The sequence below is a fragment of the Barbus barbus genome (assembly GCF_936440315.1).
Source record: "Barbus barbus genome assembly, chromosome: 14".
In the NCBI taxonomy this organism is placed as follows: Eukaryota; Metazoa; Chordata; class Actinopteri; order Cypriniformes; family Cyprinidae; genus Barbus; species Barbus barbus.
This window is the reverse complement of record NC_136742.1, coordinates 14,946,249-14,965,759: the sequence shown is the minus strand read 5'-3', so window position 1 is coordinate 14,965,759 and position 19,511 is coordinate 14,946,249. Positions and strand designations below refer to the sequence as shown.

The window sequence follows — 19,511 nt, the reverse complement described above, 5'->3', positions numbered from 1 at the left end:
AGAAAGCACATGTACATGCCCGTCTGAAGTTTGCCAATGATTCAGAGGAGAACTGGGTGAAAGTGTTGTGGCCAGATGAGACCAAAATCGAGCTCTTTGGCATCAAGAACACCATCCCCACTGTCAAACATGGAGGTGAAAACATTATGTTTTGGGAGTGTTTTTCACACAGCCAAGGCAACAAAGGAGTGGGTCAAGAAGAAGCACATTAAGGTCCTGGAGTGGCCCAGCCAGTCTCCAGACCTTAATCCCATAGAAAATCTGTGGAGGGAGCTGAAGGTTCAAGTTGCCAAATGTCAGCCTCGAAACCTTAATGACTCGGAGAGGATCTGCAAAGAAGAGTGGGACAAAATCGGGTGGGTGGCCAACTATAAGAAACATCTGACCTCTGTGATTGCCAACAAGAGCTTTTCCACCAAGTACTAAGTCACGTTTTGCAAAGGGGTCAAATACTTATTTGACTCATTAAAATGCAAATCAATTTATAACTTTTTTGAAATGCGTTTTTCTGGATTTTTTTGTTGTTATTCTGTCTCCCACTGTTCAAATAAACCTACCATTAAAATTATAGACTGATCATTTCTTTGTCAGTGGGCAAACGTACAAAATCAGCAGGGATCAAATAATCCCCCCCACTATATATATATATATATATATATATATATATATATATATATATATATATATATATATATATATATATAAATTATATTTTTTATATAATATCAAGATACTCAGAGGATTTCAAATGTGGTTTTAAGTGTTTATGCTACTGTTCAAATTTTACTTTAAATTAATAATTTTATTCAGCAAGGATGAATTCATTTGATCAAAAGTGACAGTGAAGACATTTAAAATTTAAAATTGTAATCTTTTAAACATTAAAAAAATATATAAAAAAAGTTTTATAGAGCTTTATAAAGCTTTCTATTCAACTGTCCTGAAAAAAAATTGTGCCCACAAAAAATGTTAAACAGCACAACGGTTCTCAACATTGATAATAATAAGAAATGTTTCTTAAGCAGCAAATCAGCCTATTGGAATAATTTCTGAAGAATCATGTGACACTGAAGACAGGAGTAATAAAAATTCAGCTTTGCCATTACATATTACATTTTAAAATGTATTCAAATAGAAAAAGTTTTGTATTGTATTAATATTATACAATATTACAGTTTTTACTGTAAAACAAAATGCAGCCTTGGTGAGCATAAGAGACCTATTTTGTAAACAGAAAAACAGAAAACAGTACATTTTACATTGCAATAATATTTTAAAACCTTTTTTTTTTGGTTCATTTTATATCTCAAATGTCCATATTTATTCACTAAAATTAAAATAAAACAAACAAAAAAACTTAGCTTACATTATTGCTTTTACTTGAAGATGAGGACAGCTGTCTCAGGGCAAAGTTTAACACGTCAATGATTTTTCCATTGGCAAGCACCTCACTCTCTTATTAAACAAACGCTTCCCTTATGGTGTGTGCTTTGGGTCTCATTATGCAAATGAGATTACTTTCATCACACACATGCTCACAGACAGATGCGTTCGATTAGTGGTTCCTGCATTCACCATTTGATCCTGGGGTCACCGGTCATCAGCACTGACCTCTCCTCTTGCTCGGGTCAAAGCACTCCAGCCCTTTTTGTGCCTAATAACATTCAGGCTGCATATCTAACCATTCCTTTCACAGCTTAAGGCAATTGTATTTCAAGTCAAGTGCTTTATAGGGCTTATAAATCAGTCTAGCTACTGATTTGATATATAATTTCACATTCATCACCTCCTTGTGGAGTCAATCATTTTCAGATTTACAAATTGTTTTCAGAGCCGTGGCCTAGCGGATAACACACATGCTTTGGTTGGTGCTCATGTTGTAAATTTAATGTGGGTTTGAATCCAACCCTTGTCATGTGGCAAATCCCATTGCACCATCTTCTCCCATCATTTCCTGTCATCTCTTCACTTTTGCTAATAAATAAAATGAAACTTTTATCTAAAAATATAAATGTATTTTAATTTTAAATAAAAAATATTTACATTTATATAAAAATAAATGGGTTTTTTTTGTTGTTGAGAAATTAGAGAAAAAGAGACATATTAAGTATGTCTTTTGAATAAGAAATATTAGATATTTTTTATTCAGTGTAATGAATTTTTTTATATATATTTTGGAATTTTCTCTTTGGAGGCCCAATCTTCATTTTGGGTCTCCAAATCTATTTTAAAATAAATTTTAAATAAATTTAAAAATAAACACCGAAAATAATAAATAAAGGGCAAAAAACTAATACAAATAAATACAGGACTAAAGTTTATATATATATATATATATATATATGTATATATGTGTGTGTGTGTGTGTATGTACTGTATATGTATATATTAGTGCTGTCAATCGATAAAAAAAAATTAACTAATCACACATTTTTCTGGAATTAATCGCGATTAATCCCACCTAACATTAAAGTTTTTAAATACACTATTATATTGCAATAATTTCACATTCAATCTTCAAATTAATGTACAAACAACATACAGTATATTTTTAATATTTGTTTAATGGCATCTTTTTTTTTTATGACTGAAGGCCAGTAGCACTTGCTGTCCCAGCGTGCACACACCACTCTCTCTCTCTCTGTGCGTCTGCATTGTTCAGCGAGTGACAGAGAGGAGCAGCGCTTTCAGTTAAACACAGATATTATGTTGCTTCTCTAATTTTACATGCAAGTATAGCCGAAATCACAGCACAGTTATTGTCATTATCTTATGTGTATTTGTTTTCATCAGAAGACGGCTCGATTATCTGGATTTTTGTGCAGATTAACATCTTGGAAGGGAGAGCTGGTTATGTAGTCTTAATGGGTCGCGTTTCAGTCACTATTTCATATTCATTCCGTTGTCTGACAACAGAAACAGTAAAATATATAAATGAAAACAGTTTTATTGAGAATGTAGCTGCATCAAAATACAGTATGTGGGCACAGCGAGAGAGGCAAACAAATCTAATAATAAATAATAAATGTACACTTTGCATGTTCAGAAGAAGTGAGCTGCCCTGTCCTGCAAAAATGTAAACAGGTTTGTGTCAGTAAATTGCTCAGTGCAAAGAAAGAGAAGTAATGGGAACCTTTTTCAAATCTTTTTATTTATTTATTTATAATTTCTATATTAGTAAGAAAGTATACTCAAAAATAATATGGTAACCTTCAAAGAAAGAATTGCAAGTGGACATCTGGGAAAAATAAAATAATGAAAACATCTATGATATGACCGCTTTAAAGTTAAAGCTTTTTTTTCCTGTCGTAACGTATACAGTTTAATGAGTGAGAAAGATCTTTAACGAACAGCTGAATTTATTCCTTATAGGTTTGTAACACGGTTCATCGATATGGATGGCCTGACATGCATCCTGAACTTCCTGAAGAGCATGGATTACGAGACCACCGAGTCTCAGATCCACACCTCCCTTATCGGCTGCATCAAAGCCCTGATGAACAACTCCCAGGGTCGCGCTCACGTGCTCTCTCACTCCGAGAGCATCAATATCATCGCTCAGAGTCTGGCCACCGAGAACATCAAGACCAAAGTGGCGGTGCTTGAGATCATGGGTGCTGTGTGTTTAGTGCCAGGAGGCCACAAGAAGATCTTGGAAGCCATGTTGCACTACCAAAAGTTCTCTTGTGAGCGCACACGATTTCAGGTGGGCTGGTTTGTTTATAGCATGATAAAGCATCAAGAAAGTCTGTATCGGGATAAATGTCAATCCCATTGTCATCTTTTTTTTGTCACAGACATTGCTAAATGATCTGGACAAAAGCACTGGACGGTACAGGGACGAGGTCAGCCTTAAAACAGCGATTATGTCCTTCATTAATGCTGTTTTAAGCCAAGGAGCTGGTGAAGTAAGATATTTTGGTTGCACTATTTTAACACATCTTAATTTACTCTGTCCAAACATCTACCAAAATAAGTCTCCTAATTGCCCTCGAAGGAATAGTATATCCTATAGTTCACCTTTTAGAGATTGTTATTTATAAAAACCCACAGTTCTGTCAAGTTCAATAAGTGTTTTTTTATAATTCATAGGCCAGCCTTGAGTTCCGGGTTCATTTGCGATACGAGTTCCTCATGTTGGGGATTCAGCCCATCATCGACAAACTCAGGTCACATGAAAACTCTATTTTAGACAGGTAAGGGCCACAATTGCTAACTTAAGCTTTATTAATGGAGTCTTATCAGCAAATTTGAGCATCTTGATTTTGCTTTTTCTTGTCTACTCAGGCATTTGGATTACTTTGAGATGCTAAGAAATGATGATGAGCTTACATTATCCAGGCGGTTTGAGTCTGTGAGTAGATAAAAAAAAAATTATTCTAATAATGTTTTTATATTTTATCCATAGATATATTGTATTTTGGATCGTTTAACAGTGTATATATATATATTTTACTAATATATAAAAAAAATTTCAGATCCATATAGACACGAAGAGTGCGACACAAGTTTTTGAACTTGTACGGAAGAAGCTGGCCCACACAGATGCATATCCGCACTTTATGTCTATTCTTCACCATTGCCTGCTCATGCCTCGTGAGTGTTCACCTTATTGTTTAGACTATGTTAGTTTTGAACTGAAACAAAGCTATGCAGACTTTTTCCACCAAATGCTATTAATGAAGGATGATGTATAGTCAGCTGGTCATTAATGCAAATACGATTCAGTTTAATGCCACAAATGACCAGTCAGAATTAAGTGTTATAAATTAATTGAATTAACTGTTTGAATCTGCACTTTGTTTTAGATAAGAGAAGTGGCAACACAGTGCAGTACTGGCTGCTCCTGGACCGCATTGTCCAACAGATGGTCCTGCAGAATGACAAAGGTCACGACCCTGACGTCACGCCATTAGAAAACTTCAATGTAAAGAATGTGGTTCGAATGTGAGTTTGCCTCTTTTTTTCAAGCAACTTTATCATAATTGATTTTCTTTGGCATCCATATGTTGCTGTCGTACATTTATAGTAGTTGTAGTTTTTTTTAACATTAAGTCTTTGCCAAATAAACCAAGATCTGTACTGAAATAATGAGTTTTTCCTTAAATCACATCACTTACCCTTTTACAGGCTTGTCAATGAAAATGAGGTGAAACAGTGGAAGGAACAGGCGGAAAAAATGCGTAAAGGTCAGCACATGTTGTACACATTGATGTTTCTTTTACAACAGACTGCATTTTTGTATTAAGATTAAATCCTCTGCAACTTTTAATGCATTCACATCAAGTAGGAATTAAAATTCTGACTTAACGATTAAAAATGTCTTTGGCAACCTATAAATTGCAACTTAAGAACTTGAATTTTAATGACTTGGCTGTTGTGACTTTATGCAAAATGACATCATGAAACATTTTATCTATACCTTTTAGCATTTAATAAAATATTTATTTATAAATATATTTATTTTATTTATAATTTTTATATTTTAAATTTCATGAAACTATTTTTAGCTGTACTTTTAAGCATTGAATATAATTAGTTTGTTTGTTCATTTATTCATTCATTCTGCAGATTATTATTTTTTTTATTTTGTGTATTTTATTTATTTTGCAGACTATTTGAATGCACTTTTTTCTCGTTTTCATCAGTTCATGTAGGAATGATCACTCTGATTAGACAACAATATAAAACATCATGAAACTTATAAATTACAACTTGAAAATGACTTGACTATCATTCAAAATGAACCAGCATGTAGAAGTGAATTAATATAAAAATCTGACTGTCATCAACCACTAGCACATTGCATCTATTTGGCATTATAAGCGTTGCCATAAAAACTAATAATTTATAAAAATTAGAACATCATCAGCTCAGAATAGATTCTCCGAGTCATCTCATTCTGACATGAGAATGTAGCCTATTTATTTCAGTTTGATTCAGCTGGCTGGAATGCAGTGTCTTTATTGTAGAGACGTATAACATTTTGACCTTTAACCTCTTTGTCCTGTAGACCACCATGAGCTTCAACAGAAGCTGGAAAAGAAGGAACGAGAGTGTGATGCAAAAACTCAGGAGAAGGAGGAGATGATGCAAACGCTCAACAAGATGAAAGAGAAGTTAGAAAGAGAAATGGGGGAACATAAACTAGTCAAGCAGCAGGTGGTGGAAATGACTTCCAGACTACATGACCTCAGCACGGTATACTAATTATGTCACAGATATTAATTATAATAATAATACAAAAACATGTAAACATCCTTTTACAAAAGCAAACATTAATAAAGGCCAACCACTGTTCATCCTTTTTGTATTTCAAGAGACAAGTAGCCAGTGTTCCCGGAGGTCCTCCCATCCCTGGTCCTCCAGGTCCTCTCTTGCCCCCTCCACCTCCTCCACCTCCACCGGGTGGCATGATGCCACCTCCACCACCTCCTCCACCAGGCAGTGCTCTGATGCCGCCGCCTCCACCACCACCCCCTGGTGGCCCCCCGCCACCCCCTGGACGACCTCCTTTCGGTGCAGCTCCGCCTCCTCCAGGAGCTCCCGTGGGACCGTCCCTGAAGAAGAAAAACATTCCTCAGCCGTCCAATCCACTCAAGTCCTTCAATTGGGCCAAGCTGTCTGAGGTGAGACTGGCATGGATTAGAGGAGCGGACGGGGTCATCCTGACACACACAGAGACTAAAATCTGTTTCTTAAGCCTCCACTTTTAATCAAGAAACACTTTTGAAAGTCTAGTGACACAAATTGGTGTCAAAACTGTCTTAAATGTTGCCAAGTTGTCAGCATTTGTTATAGATTGTCATATGGGTCGAGGACTAGATTTAAAGTTTTTAATGTCATGAAACTGTTTTTATATACGTTTTTAATAGTACGTTTATTTTTTATTATTTATTCACATTTAAATTTAATAAATCTGTTATCTATACTTTTTAGTATGAAATTTTATTAAATTTTTTCAATTCTTTAAACTATTTCAATCTATACTCTTTAGAATTTAGTTGAATAAAATGTTAATTATATTTTTAGTTTTAAGAAACCATTTTTATCCATACATTTTAGGATTGAATAAAATGTTATTTAATTAGACTTTTAATGAAATTAAACTATTTTTATCTATGCATTTTATCATTGTATAAAATGTTTTATTTATTTTGCTGATTTATTTAGATGCATTTTTCCCATCTTCATCTTTGATTTTTTTTTTTTTTTTTTTTTTTTTTTTTTTAGTTTTACGATTAACAAAACATAGCATGTGACTTACATGTGACTTTGGACTGGACAGTAATTGAGTTACACATCCCACTCTCTTCCACAGAACAAGCTTGAGGGAACACTCTGGGCAGACATTGATGACAGCAAAGTTTTCAAAATCCTAGACTTGGTGGACATTGAGAAAACTTTCTCTGCCTATCAGAGGCAACAGGTCACTAAACAATGCTTCTTTCACTGGTTTTCATCCAGAATAATCTCACAAAGCATTCACTGTCTCTCATGCATGGTATTCATACATTTACCCACGATAATCCTGCATCACAGAGCATGGGGTTTGAATTAGCAGACTGTAAAATGCATTGATATCACCAGCAGTTTTCTATGAAAAGCAGACATTGGCAAACCGTCCTCATTATGCCTGGTAAACCACACACTTAGTCTCATTATAAAGAAATTACACACATTTCTCATGGCCTTACAGTCAAATTAGAGAAGAAAAAGAAAAAAAAGCTAGGTTGGATACAGCTCGAAACTTGACCGTGTCTTTATAATCATATTTTAAAACAATGCATAAATTACTTTAAGCTGGTTTTAAAGTAACCTGAAAGCATGCTAAATGCATTAAAACATAGATTCATATAACCTCTCCAATTTCATCAAATTTGCCAAATTTATTTGATTTATTTACAGCATTATGGAAGCCAGATTATTACATTATGGAAACTATTTTCTGTCCAGAGTAAAAATAAATAAAAATTTAGTTCATATAATATATCTAACACCAGGAACTTTATATCATTTATTAATTGCAAATGAATTTGTCACAGTTGCAACATAACTCTGACTTTATTTCTTGTTGTTGCAGCTATTTTGCATGATTACTATATTTTTCGCAATTGCAATTTTATTTCCTGTCACTGTGATTATTTGTTGTAATTTCTCAGAATTGTGGCTTTATTTAAATGTGCAGATTTCCACATTATGAACAAAAATTTAGATTTGCTAGAGAAAAGACAAAATTTGTCCACCATTGCAGAGCATCTAGATTTGATACAAGGTGGAATTGGAGAGGTAGCTTGTGATATTTAGCAGTTGTTTAGACATTAACCGGTCATCTGTGATCAACTAGCATGCATCTTTCAGTGCACACACACATTTACAGACCTCCCAGAAGGCTCTGCTTTCATGCACCCTCACGCTCACTATTCACCACCCCAATAATGTCATCATGTGCACATGCCTGTTTGAGTTTGTTTTGGCTGAATTCACCAGACTACGCTGTCTCTCTAACATGTGCTGCATCTTCCTTGCTTCTTGCCTGCATTCTAGGACTTCATTATGGTCAATAACTGCAAGCAGGTAAGTGTGGTTGAACAGATCTAATAGTGTTTGCATCATCTCTCCCCCACTCACTCTTTCTATGTCATTCATTTTGTATCCAGACAATATATAAAAATGGAAACCTAATGTGACTTTACTTATAATGTTTATATAAACTGCCCATACACACTACTGGTCAAACGTTTGAAATTAGAATGCTTTCTGAAGGATCATATAACATTGAAGACTGGAGTAATGACAAAATTACATTTGAAAGTATATTCAAATAGAAAATGGTTATTTTAAATTCAAATAATATTTCACAGTTTTTACTGTATTTGGATGAAATAATCAGCCTTGGTAAGACTTTTGAAAACAATTAAAAAATCTCAAATGACTGGCAGTGTAAGTTTGAGATTCAGAGTATATTGATTCTTTTATTTTAAACCTGATCTTTAGAGTTGCTCTTGAGTGAAATTTATCTCTTTTGTGACTCCAACCACACAGAAAGAGACTGAAGACGATGTTCTGAGCTCCAAGAAAGTCAAAGAGCTCTCTGTCATCGATGGCCGCCGGGCTCAGAACTGCAACATCCTTCTCTCACGGTGAGTGATGTGTCTGGCCCGGGTATGAGTTCACCTCCGCCTGGTGTGTGTGTGGACCTCACTGGCCCTCCAGATGTAATGTCATATCCTGTGGGTAATACCCTCTGGTTCCTACATCCTGGTTTGATACTGTATCTTCCATCTTGGTTATTGTACCATTTCCTATCAGTGAAAGACATACCACCCCTTAGTTTCTTCATGTCTATACAGTATGAGGTGGCTTCCTTGAATTCTTTGTAAATCAATGCAGCATGGGGCTTTAAAAATTAACAGGAACCATGCTTCATTAATTAAGAGTCTTAAAAAAAAAAAATCACGCTTGACAACTTGGTTGTCATTGCCAGGAACGATATTTGACTTTCACACTCACAAGGAATCTGCAAGGATTCTGTGATTTGAAGAAGCTCCACAAATTGCAGTGGTTTGGGATTTCCATATCTAAAATGTGCCCTTTGGGTGCTTATTTATTAAATATCATGGCTAACATTATAAGACATTTATACTGTTACAATATATTTTTATTTAAAAAAATGCTTTTCTTTTGGAACTTTCTATTCATCATAGAATATTGAGAATTAACGTATCATGGTTTTTAACTAAATTATTATGCAGAACAACTGCTTTCAACATTGATAATAAGAAATGTTTCTTGAGCCGCAAATCAGCATATTAGAATGATTTCTGAAGGATCATTCGACACTGAAGACTGAACTGATGCCTTTTTTTTACTGTATTTTTGATTAAATAAATGTAGCCTTTGTCAGCATAAGAGACATATTTCAGAAACATTTACAAGTCTTACGGCCCAAAAACCTCTGAAAAATAGTGTACCATAATTAAATCTAGTCCTTTTTTTGTGGAAGAATGGCCTGCTAATGGGTCCTGATGTTTATTAGCTTTCCATTTCCTTTGAAAATGGGAAGGAAAAAAAAAATCTTATTTCAGTCAAATCACTATTAAGATTTAGTATCCATTCAATGTATCCAAGCTCCATTTACTGAAAAGACCAAAGATTGATTTATTGAATATTTTTAGTGGATTAATTTGCCATGTCACATCCCTAAGAGAGTTATTAGCGTTTATTTTGAAATAGTTGTGCTGATTTATATTATTTTAATTCAGCATGTCTCATTACCTCGATTTCATCTTTAAAGAATGTATTGTCAATTCAAAACTCAGGAAATATTTAATTCACTTACAATAGGACGATCAAGCCTCTCTAACCCAAAATATTGGACATACTAAAGGAAAACACTACTGCGGGTCCTAGCTGTAATACTCCTGGGTAGTTGAATATTATTCAGAGTTTACATATTTCCCAATTATAGCTTCATGCAGATGTGACTGAAGTGTCAGAATGAGTTGAAGTTAAACCGTCTTCCATGCAGAGCTTAATACTTTGATTATCCAGGGTTCCCACTGAGTTTCTTTTTCTTAGTGGCAATATTGTCATTATAAATAGCTTTCATTACAGGATCCAATTCTTATTTTAGGTTACATATCTGTTTGTCACCTCAGGAATACCCTTTCTGTATGAAATGAATCCCACAAAGCAAATTGTAACAGTTGGTCACAGCTGCCAATCCAGAGGGTGTCGGATATATGACAGCTCACTGACTGACTGCGGTTTGGCTTGTGACCAAAACACAAAAGGTTCTCGTCAAGTAAGGCTCCAAACTAAATGAAACAACCCAGACCAATTCCATTATTCCCAGATTCACTCCAAAATCCTCCTTGTAGATTTTTATTAATGACAGTTTATGAACGACCGACATCGAGACCTCATCTAACGCACATTAACAGCCGACTTCAGGACCATCTGTAGATCATGGCCTGTGGATCTATTACACTCTCATCCTCCCTAAATGGTCTCTTAGGAGTCTCCACAAGCAGAGATTGGGGTGTAATCCATTGTACAGCCACTGAACGGACCACCCAAGCTGAGATTCACAGGGATTTAAATAGTTTCGCTTCTCAAGTGGAAGCCTGTAGAGTCATTAGTGTTGGGTTAGGAATGGTGAATGTGGTGCTGGACGGTGGAGGGTGAGATGGTGGTCTGGCAAGAGGGAGATGAGACAGAGGAGTAACGAGCTCAATGATCGCTAATTAGAGCTTAGTTCATATTAATCAACTATGTTGACAGTTCTCAATCAGAAGAGGAAATGAAACCTGCTAAGCCAGCTGTACAGAAATAGATAATAAAGGACTATACATTAGAAAAAAAATCAAATATTTAAAATAATAATAGTAACAACATACATTTGAAATTTTTGGGTGAATTTTTAAAATCCTTTTATTCAGTAAGTATGCATTAAATGGATTAAAAGTGACAGTAAAAACATTTATGATGTTACAAAAAAATTCCATTTCAAATAAATGTTGTTCTTTTGAATTTTTTAGTCATCAAAGAATCCAGGAAAATAAAATTGTATCACGGTTTCCACAAAATTATTAAGCAGCACAACTTAAGTTTTCTACAATCTACAGTCAACATTGTTTCTTGAGCACCAAATCAGCATATTACAAAAAATTCTGAAGGATCATGTGACACTGATGACTGAAGTAATGATGCTGAAAATTCAACTTTGCCATAATAGGAATAAAACTTATTCAGTGGAAAACAGTTCTTTTAAATTGTAATAGTTTTTCAAAATATTACTGTTTTATTGCATTTCTGATCAAATAAACACAGTCTTGGTAAACAAAAGAGACTTCTTTCAAAAACATGAAAACAAAACTTTTTTGAAGCTTTTGAACGACAGGCCAAGCTTCTGAACATTTAGCACAAGTCTGTTTTTTCTTACAGCACTCTTTCAGCACTTATTAAAACTAAAGTAATATTTTTTTGTTGTGTTAATAAACAACAATATTGTCTGTTTTCCTTGATGAGGAAACTGCCTAGGGAAGAGGATTAGGGCCAAGCAATAGTAAAAAAAAATCTTGAGATTAAAGACATTATACGAGGTTAAATTTTAAGTAAAATAACAACATAAAATGTTGAGAATAAAATCATTAAATTTCGAGAATAAAGTCGGTGTATTTCGAGAAAAAAAAAAGTTCAATTTCAAGAAACAAGTCAAAATAAAATGTTGAGAATAGACTCATTAAATTGAGAAAAAAATCATGTTTCGAGAAAAACTCGTTAATACATGTTATACTTATAAATAGTGACAGATACTATTTACACCTCAGTTTTGTTGTATATTAACAGGATGCAATAATAACAAAGTGCAAATGATTTTATTTATTAAAATGATTAAACATATGCTGCCTTATTGGGACAACAAAGCCCTCCCTATAGCCTACCTACCCCTAAACCTACCCAATTAATACATCATTTTTAAACACTCATTAGGCAATTGATTTTCACTTTTCCGATGTGATATGAGATGAGAGAAGAAAGAAAAGCGAGTTCGACAAAAGGCATATTCGACCTGAGATTACTTCCATTTCACTGCTGGTTATACTCTGTATAATTGTGTATGTGACGAATAAAAATCTTGAATCTTGAACTCTGGTCGATCGCATCGTATGCTACATCTACGAGCATTACTTTCTATGACCTACACCACTGTAGACGCAGTTTAACACTGTCCAACGAGATCAAATGAACATGAGTGTGTTTATTTTGTAACTTTTTTTTTCAATAAATTTAACAAGTTTTTTTCTCATAACATAATCACTTTATTGTTGGATTTTTTTGTTTATTCTCAACATTTTATTTACACTTTTCTTGAAAAACTGTGAGTTTAATCTCATATAATAATGACTTTAATCTCGAGATGATTTAATTTTTTTATTATTGCTTGGCCCTAACCCTCTTCCGTGTATCTGTAGCCTATATCTGAAAGTGAATTTTGTCAACATCAGCACTAGCATACAGATGGTCTCAAAGCCAAAACACATGAACTAAAGGTTACATTTGTGACTAAAACTTTGATTTTGATTTCATTGGGTCTCTAAAGGTTTGATTCGTGGAATTTCACAATCACGGTAAAGTGTGTGTGACCACATGAAATGGAAAGTCTTCTGCAACTCCACAAGATTTTCCTCCCACTGTGTCTCCTGCTTATTATTCGCTGATTAAACAATAAAGAGGGAGTCTTGTGGTTACGCTAATGACCTCCTAATAATGACATTGGCTTGCCTCTGAATGAACTGAGGCACCCATTATTTCTTTCTTTTCCTTCCTGAGTTCAACTTCACTCACTCCTGTAAGCATGTTAACTTTGTTAGAAAGAACTCAGTAACGCAGAACGCTGGGAATTGGAAGGGCTGCTTGGCACAAACACCTCGACTTGAACATGGAAAGAGCTCTGGCCGTGTTTCACGTCACTGCTGTGGTTTGCAGTCTCTCTGGTTCCTGGCTGGGGAACGAAGGCTGCTCTCCAACACTGATCTCAGACCTGTCAAACACCTGTTCTTCTTGGCCTAAAGTCCGCACACAGCTATCTCTGGATCAGATGCGTCTCTATATCATTAATATGCAATCTTGGAGGATGGGCTGCACTGATGGATTCTACTCTGGGCAGGTTTGACCGTCTCTGTCGGTGGGCTACTAAGAAGATATGCCAACACCTTCAATTATAGGAGGAAGATATTTATCTTCCCTAGATTGTCAGCTTGTTTTACAACATACTTGTCATTTATAGCTCAAACAAATTGGTGGAAAGGCCAGGAACTCCCATACGACAAACTGACCACAAATGTCATGTTGCTGTCGAGACGCAACCAGTGATGATCACAGATTATTTAAAGCAGACAAATGCTGGGTCAGTTTTTTTTTAGGAGTCATGCGATAATATCACTTCTTCACTCCAGTAATGATATATAGTGTTAGCCAGGAAATTCTTGGTAACTGGAACAAACACTTGGGTTCAACATTGGGCCTCAAGATTAATAGCTCTTCTAAATAACATACACTAATTTATTTATACTATATGCCAAAGGAAAATTTATGCAAGCGGAGGAATTTCCCAGCAATTTCCTTTTCTCAGTGTGATTAATTACAGTTCACTGAGTTTTCTGCTTATGTGGATCTATCACTCAGATTTCATTTGTGAATTCATTTCAAATGACTTTATTTGTCCCAGTCTGCTTGATCTGTATATCCTGTGCTTGTGTTTCAGATTGAAACTTTCCAATGAGGAAATAAAGAGGGCTATTCTGACTATGGACGAACAGGAAGATCTGCCCAAGGACATGCTGGAGCAGGTGAGTGTGAACTGACGGGAATGTGAGGGGCAGAAGAAAAAGCATTGTGAGTCATATTGTGAGATATAAAGTCATGGTTATGGACAAACAGTCATATTTGTACAATAAAATACCAACTGTGAGAAAGTCACAATTGCAATTATTGGGGGAAAAAATTGCAATTATGAGATGCTATAAGTCACAGTTAGGGGAAAATAAACACAAGGAAAAATGCCACATTTGTTGGATATAAAGTTTCAGTTGTGAGAAATAAAGTAGCAATTATGGGGAAAAAAATGTAGTTGTGAGCTATAAATTCTCAATTGTGAGATAAGAAATTGCAAATATGGAAAAAGGTAAAATTTTTTGGGATACATAGTCACAAAAATGTAAAATAAACAATTATGGAAAAAGCCATAATTTGTGAGATAGAAAGTGACAATTATGGAAACATTTGCAATTGTGAGATCCAAGTTGCATTTGGCATAAATTAAGTCACAATTATGGAAAAAAGTCGCAATTGTGAGCTATAAATATTGTTGCAATCATGATACATAAAATAACAATTGTAAGCCATAAATATGCAATTATGGAAAACAGTCATATTTTCAGATATAAAGTCCCAATTGAGAGATACGGTGGGGGAGGGATTATTTGATTTTTTCCGTTTGCCCACTGACAAAGAAATGATCAGTCTATAATTTTAATGGTAGGTTTATTTGAACAGTGAGAGACAGAATAACAACAACAACAAAAATTGCATTTCTAAATAAAATGCATTACGCATTACAACAAAGGCCTGCAGGGGGCGCCGACGGACTGATGATTGTTTTTACACATTACTGTTTAATATTGACCAAGCACCATTTAATTCAAACGTACACTTAATCTTTAATATTTGTCCATTTCTTTAGGACAGAAAGGCTACAGCCGCTGTAATTACATGAATATGTGGACATCAAACCGTGTAAACTCAGAGTGAGGGTTTGAGCTTTTATTTTGAAACCGCGATGTATTCTCCTGTGTTTGTGTAGATTTATAAATGATTTACTTTACAAATCTGATGAAATGGCGCGCGTTGCGTTCCCAGATGAACGATATAATAAACACAAACTAACACAATAACATGCAGAGATGAGTTTGAGTCGCTCCACATGTAAATGATAACAGTTTCTGTGGAGCTACTGTGAACAGAGACGCATGTGCTTAACCTACACGCATGGAAATAAAGCGCATGTACTGTGTTAGAACTGCATCGCATATCATTATTTAATTAAATCATAGGGTTTGTGAATTCACAATTATGCTTAATTATTATTTTTAAGTGGGTTTAATATATCATGCAGCCTTAGAAAATTGTCTAAAAATGTGTTTTTATAGATTCTCGTCCGTGAAATGCGCCACTTCCGGTATTTTGCCGGTTAGTCGACGCAGCATAATGAAGTCGATGATTTTTAAAAATCGACTAGTCGACTAAAATATAACGCATCGCGACAGCCCTAGTCAAGAAGAAGCACATTACGGTCCTGGAGTGGCCTAACGTCTCCAGACCTTAATCCCATTGAAAATCTGTGGAGGGAGCTGAAGGTTTGAGTTGCCAAACGTCAGCCTCGAAACCTTCATGACTCGGAGAGGATCTGCAAAGAGGAGTGGGACAAAATCCCTCCTGAGATGTGTGCAAACCTGGTGGCCAACTACAAGAAACGTCTGACCTCTGTGATTGCCAACAAGGGGTTTGCCACCAAGTACTAAGTCATGTTTTGCAAAGGGGTCAAATACTTATTTGACTCATTAAAATGCAAATCAATTTATAACTTTTTTTAAATGCGTTTTTCTGGATTTTTGTTATTCTGTCTCTCACTATTCAAATAAACCTTTAACCTCTATAAAATTATAGACTGATAATTTCTTTGTCAGTGGGCAAACGTACAAAATCAGCAGGGATCAAATAATTTTTCCCCCACTGTATAAAGTCACAATTATGGAAAAATATGCAATCGTGAGCTATAACGTCACAGTCATGAGGGATAAAATCACAATTGTGAGCTATAAAGTTGCAGTTATGGAAAATAAACAATCATGGAAATTTACACTAACGAAACAGTTTAAATTATGAAATATAAAGATTATTTATATTTACTAGATATTTACTAGAAATAAACAATTATGAGATATAAAGTTGCAATTGGGAGATAAATGTAACTAAGAAACTAAGTTACATTTACTACCAAGTAACTTTTTTACTGTAAAAAAGTTTTTATTTTTATTTTATTTTATGTTTTTATTTTTCCAAAATAAAATCACTCAAGACTGGTTAAGGATGATTCTCTATTATTAATGGTGTTGTAATTTGTTTTTTTCTTCACTGCTCCAGATGCTCAAGTTTATCCCAGAGAAGTGTGATGTAGACCTACTAGAGGAGCACAAACATGAGTTAGACCGCATGGCAAAGGCAGACCGTTTCCTCTATGAAATGAGCAGGTAGGATATTTATTCATCACAGTGACAGTTTAAAGGGGCTGTTCATATAGCACACATCTTATTTGTTGGTCTGTGTAAACATACACAAGTCTTTGACCAATGTGATGCATCTCGAGTAAAAAGAAGTTAAAAATGCATCACGAGTGTGAATAGACCCTAATTTGATTAACTTTTTCCTTTCTCACAATTCTACTTTTATCATGAGGAGCTTTATTTAATTAGATAAATGTGATGGCTTAACTAAGTTAGTCTTTGTCCATTTAAAATAAAGGCTCCCCACTCTCTAAAAAGGAAGACATTTTTATTAAGGAGCTCAAAAACCTTAACCTGATACCTAAATGTTGCTGCACATACCCATAAGCCCCATTGCTGATTGGCTTGGATCTTTATTTCATCTTGGCACCACGATGAGCATCGTGCTGTTCACCTCCACTATCCCACACAGAGGATTTCATGATGTTGGCTTAGTACGGTGTATGTAAGGAATATCTCATCCGTGAAGGCCACCCACCAATGTACAGTGACTTATTCAGGTCTGTTTCGTTTTTCCACACACTCACACACGTGGTGTTAGGAGTAAATGTGATTTCTTGTAGGCAGGAAGGAAAAGGGTTATGAATCCTGGGTTACACATTGATCTGGTCAGACTGAGGATCCCATTCAGCATCAATATTTTCTGTAACTAAATAAGTACTATCTTATCGTAGATATGCAGCTTTCTAGCAGAAGAGCTTAGCCAAACAAAGCACAGGTGCCTTGGCTTGCTTGCTTTTTCTTCCTCTGTTTATGAGACCCCAGTGAGTTTTTTTTTCTTTTCATTTCACTGTGGCTGATGTGTTTGGAGTATAGAGGATGGAAGACGAATCTTTCCAAGAATTGACTGGGTTGTCCGATTTTAGTCTCTAAGGTTGTGTTTGGGCCCTCGGTGATGGTCCCCGACACAAGAGTGCTGAATGCAACACAGCAGCGTCAGGTTCAGATCACTGGCTCAGACTGTTTGTTCTTTATTCAGTGGAACCATTAATGCTGTGTATACAGATCATGTGTTTTTTATTGTGTCATATGCAATCTCTACAGCTCATTTAGAATCTATTATGGGTGATGTAGTGTGTAATCCTTTTAATGGACCTTGCTTTTATATTTTTAATGTACTGTGTCTTTTTCCCTGGCCCAATCCTCATTCTTTGTCCTTCCCACAGAATAAACCATTACCAGCAGAGGTTACAGTCTTTGTACTTCAAAAAGAAGTTTGCAGAGAGGATTGCAGAAATTAAACCTAAAGTTGAAGGTTTGTGCATGTGCACTTTAAACACATTTGCATTGCAAAAATCAGTTGATCATTTTTTTTACATTTTTTTTACATTTATTTGCTTATTTACTTTTTATTTATTTATTTACTTGTTTTGAACTGACAGTCCCATTTTTAGTGTATAAGAATTACTGTATTCAAGTGCAGAATATTCTGATTAATATTTAAATGAGTTCAAATGTAATGTATAATTAATCAAATAAGAAATTAAAATTATAAACGTTTTATATTAAAATTCTATATTAATAATATATATTATATAAAAGTAAAATGATTATATGTATACTTATATATAAGCACTTTCCAAAAGTTTGGAAACATGATTTACATGCAGTAAACTTATATTGTGAAATAGTGTTGCAATTTAAAACAACTGTTTTCTGTTATATTTTTAAAAAAGTTATTTTATTCTTGTGATGGCAAAGCTGAATTTTCAGCATCATTACTCCAGTCTTCAGTGTCACATAATCCTTCAGAAACCAGTCTAATATGCTGATTTGCTGCTCAAGAAACTCAATATGGCGCCGCTTTGTTCGGACGCCATCCAGGTCGTTCCGCTAAGATTGTGTTTTTATCTACTTTTTTTTACTTAGTTTTACTTTCTCTTTTTACACATCTCACATCGGCACTGATCACCTATAACAAAGAAACACTTTTGGACATTGGAAACCGCTACACCAACCTGTTTCAGGACACTTTATCCAGGAATCCAGCATGGCCTCTGGAGATTCTTCGGAACGCAGAGATGAACAATAACCCCCCGAGGCGAAGGATCAAGAAACACCACGGGAAACGCGCTGGGATTCGAGATAGACTCAGGAAAAGGGCTCACAGTCCTCCTCTTCCGAGCATTCTGCTCGCAAATGTCCAATCCTTGGAGAATAAGATGGACGATCTTAGAACCAGGATTAGTTTCCAACGGGACATTAGGGACTGTAACATCCTTTGTTTGTCAGAAACGTGGCTTTCGTCCTCGGTCCCGGACACTGCTGTAATGCCAAGTGATAATGTAGCTCAGCGGCTACATTAACAAACATCCTGACGCTGCCTTTATCATCGCGGGGGACTTTAACAAAGCTAACCTCAGACAGGTCATGCCGAACTTTCATCAACATGTATGCTGTCCAACTAGAGGACCAAACACACTGGATCATTGCTACACTCCATCACCCTGAACGTAGGAGCCCCACAGGGCTGTGTCCTGAGTCCCCTGCTTTACTCTCTCTACACGCATGACTGCGTGTCCTCTCACAGCTCCACATCTATTATCAAATTCGCTGATGATACTGTGGTTCTGGGCCTCATCTCCAACAACGATGAGACCGCATACTTGGATGAGGTAGAGAGACTCACATCATGGTGCCAGGACAACTGTCTCTCTCTGA

At 35.4% G+C, this 19,511-nt stretch overlaps 2 protein-coding genes across 5 annotated transcripts in view; both read left to right on the top strand.

Annotated features, from left to right (window-relative positions):
- The window catches only part of LOC306880185 (creatine kinase B-type-like), a 985,569-nt gene that overhangs the window by 418,183 nt on the left and 547,875 nt on the right, over nucleotides 1–19,511 (top strand). The gene's annotated exons all lie outside the window — the stretch shown is intronic.
- The window catches only part of LOC306880240 (disheveled-associated activator of morphogenesis 1-like), an 89,939-nt gene that overhangs the window by 59,185 nt on the left and 11,243 nt on the right, over nucleotides 1–19,511 (top strand). For 2 of the 4 annotated variants that reach the window (XM_079433623.1, XM_079433624.1), the window contains exons 6-20: nucleotides 3,373–3,706; nucleotides 3,798–3,908; nucleotides 4,093–4,196; nucleotides 4,288–4,354; nucleotides 4,479–4,596; nucleotides 4,809–4,947; nucleotides 5,131–5,189; nucleotides 6,014–6,201; nucleotides 6,321–6,629; nucleotides 7,322–7,429; nucleotides 8,548–8,577; nucleotides 9,046–9,143; nucleotides 14,273–14,357; nucleotides 16,711–16,817; nucleotides 18,017–18,105. In XM_079433623.1, coding sequence (XP_079289749.1) covers nucleotides 3,373–3,706; nucleotides 3,798–3,908; nucleotides 4,093–4,196; nucleotides 4,288–4,354; nucleotides 4,479–4,596; nucleotides 4,809–4,947; nucleotides 5,131–5,189; nucleotides 6,014–6,201; nucleotides 6,321–6,629; nucleotides 7,322–7,429; nucleotides 8,548–8,577; nucleotides 9,046–9,143; nucleotides 14,273–14,357; nucleotides 16,711–16,817; nucleotides 18,017–18,105 — 1,946 coding nt within the window. The remainder of the gene's footprint in view (nucleotides 1–3,372; nucleotides 3,707–3,797; nucleotides 3,909–4,092; nucleotides 4,197–4,287; nucleotides 4,355–4,478; nucleotides 4,597–4,808; nucleotides 4,948–5,130; nucleotides 5,190–6,013; nucleotides 6,202–6,320; nucleotides 6,630–7,321; nucleotides 7,430–8,547; nucleotides 8,578–9,045; nucleotides 9,144–14,272; nucleotides 14,358–16,710; nucleotides 16,818–18,016; nucleotides 18,106–19,511) is intronic. The other 2 variants (XM_079433626.1, XM_079433625.1) reach the window with 1 other exon arrangement.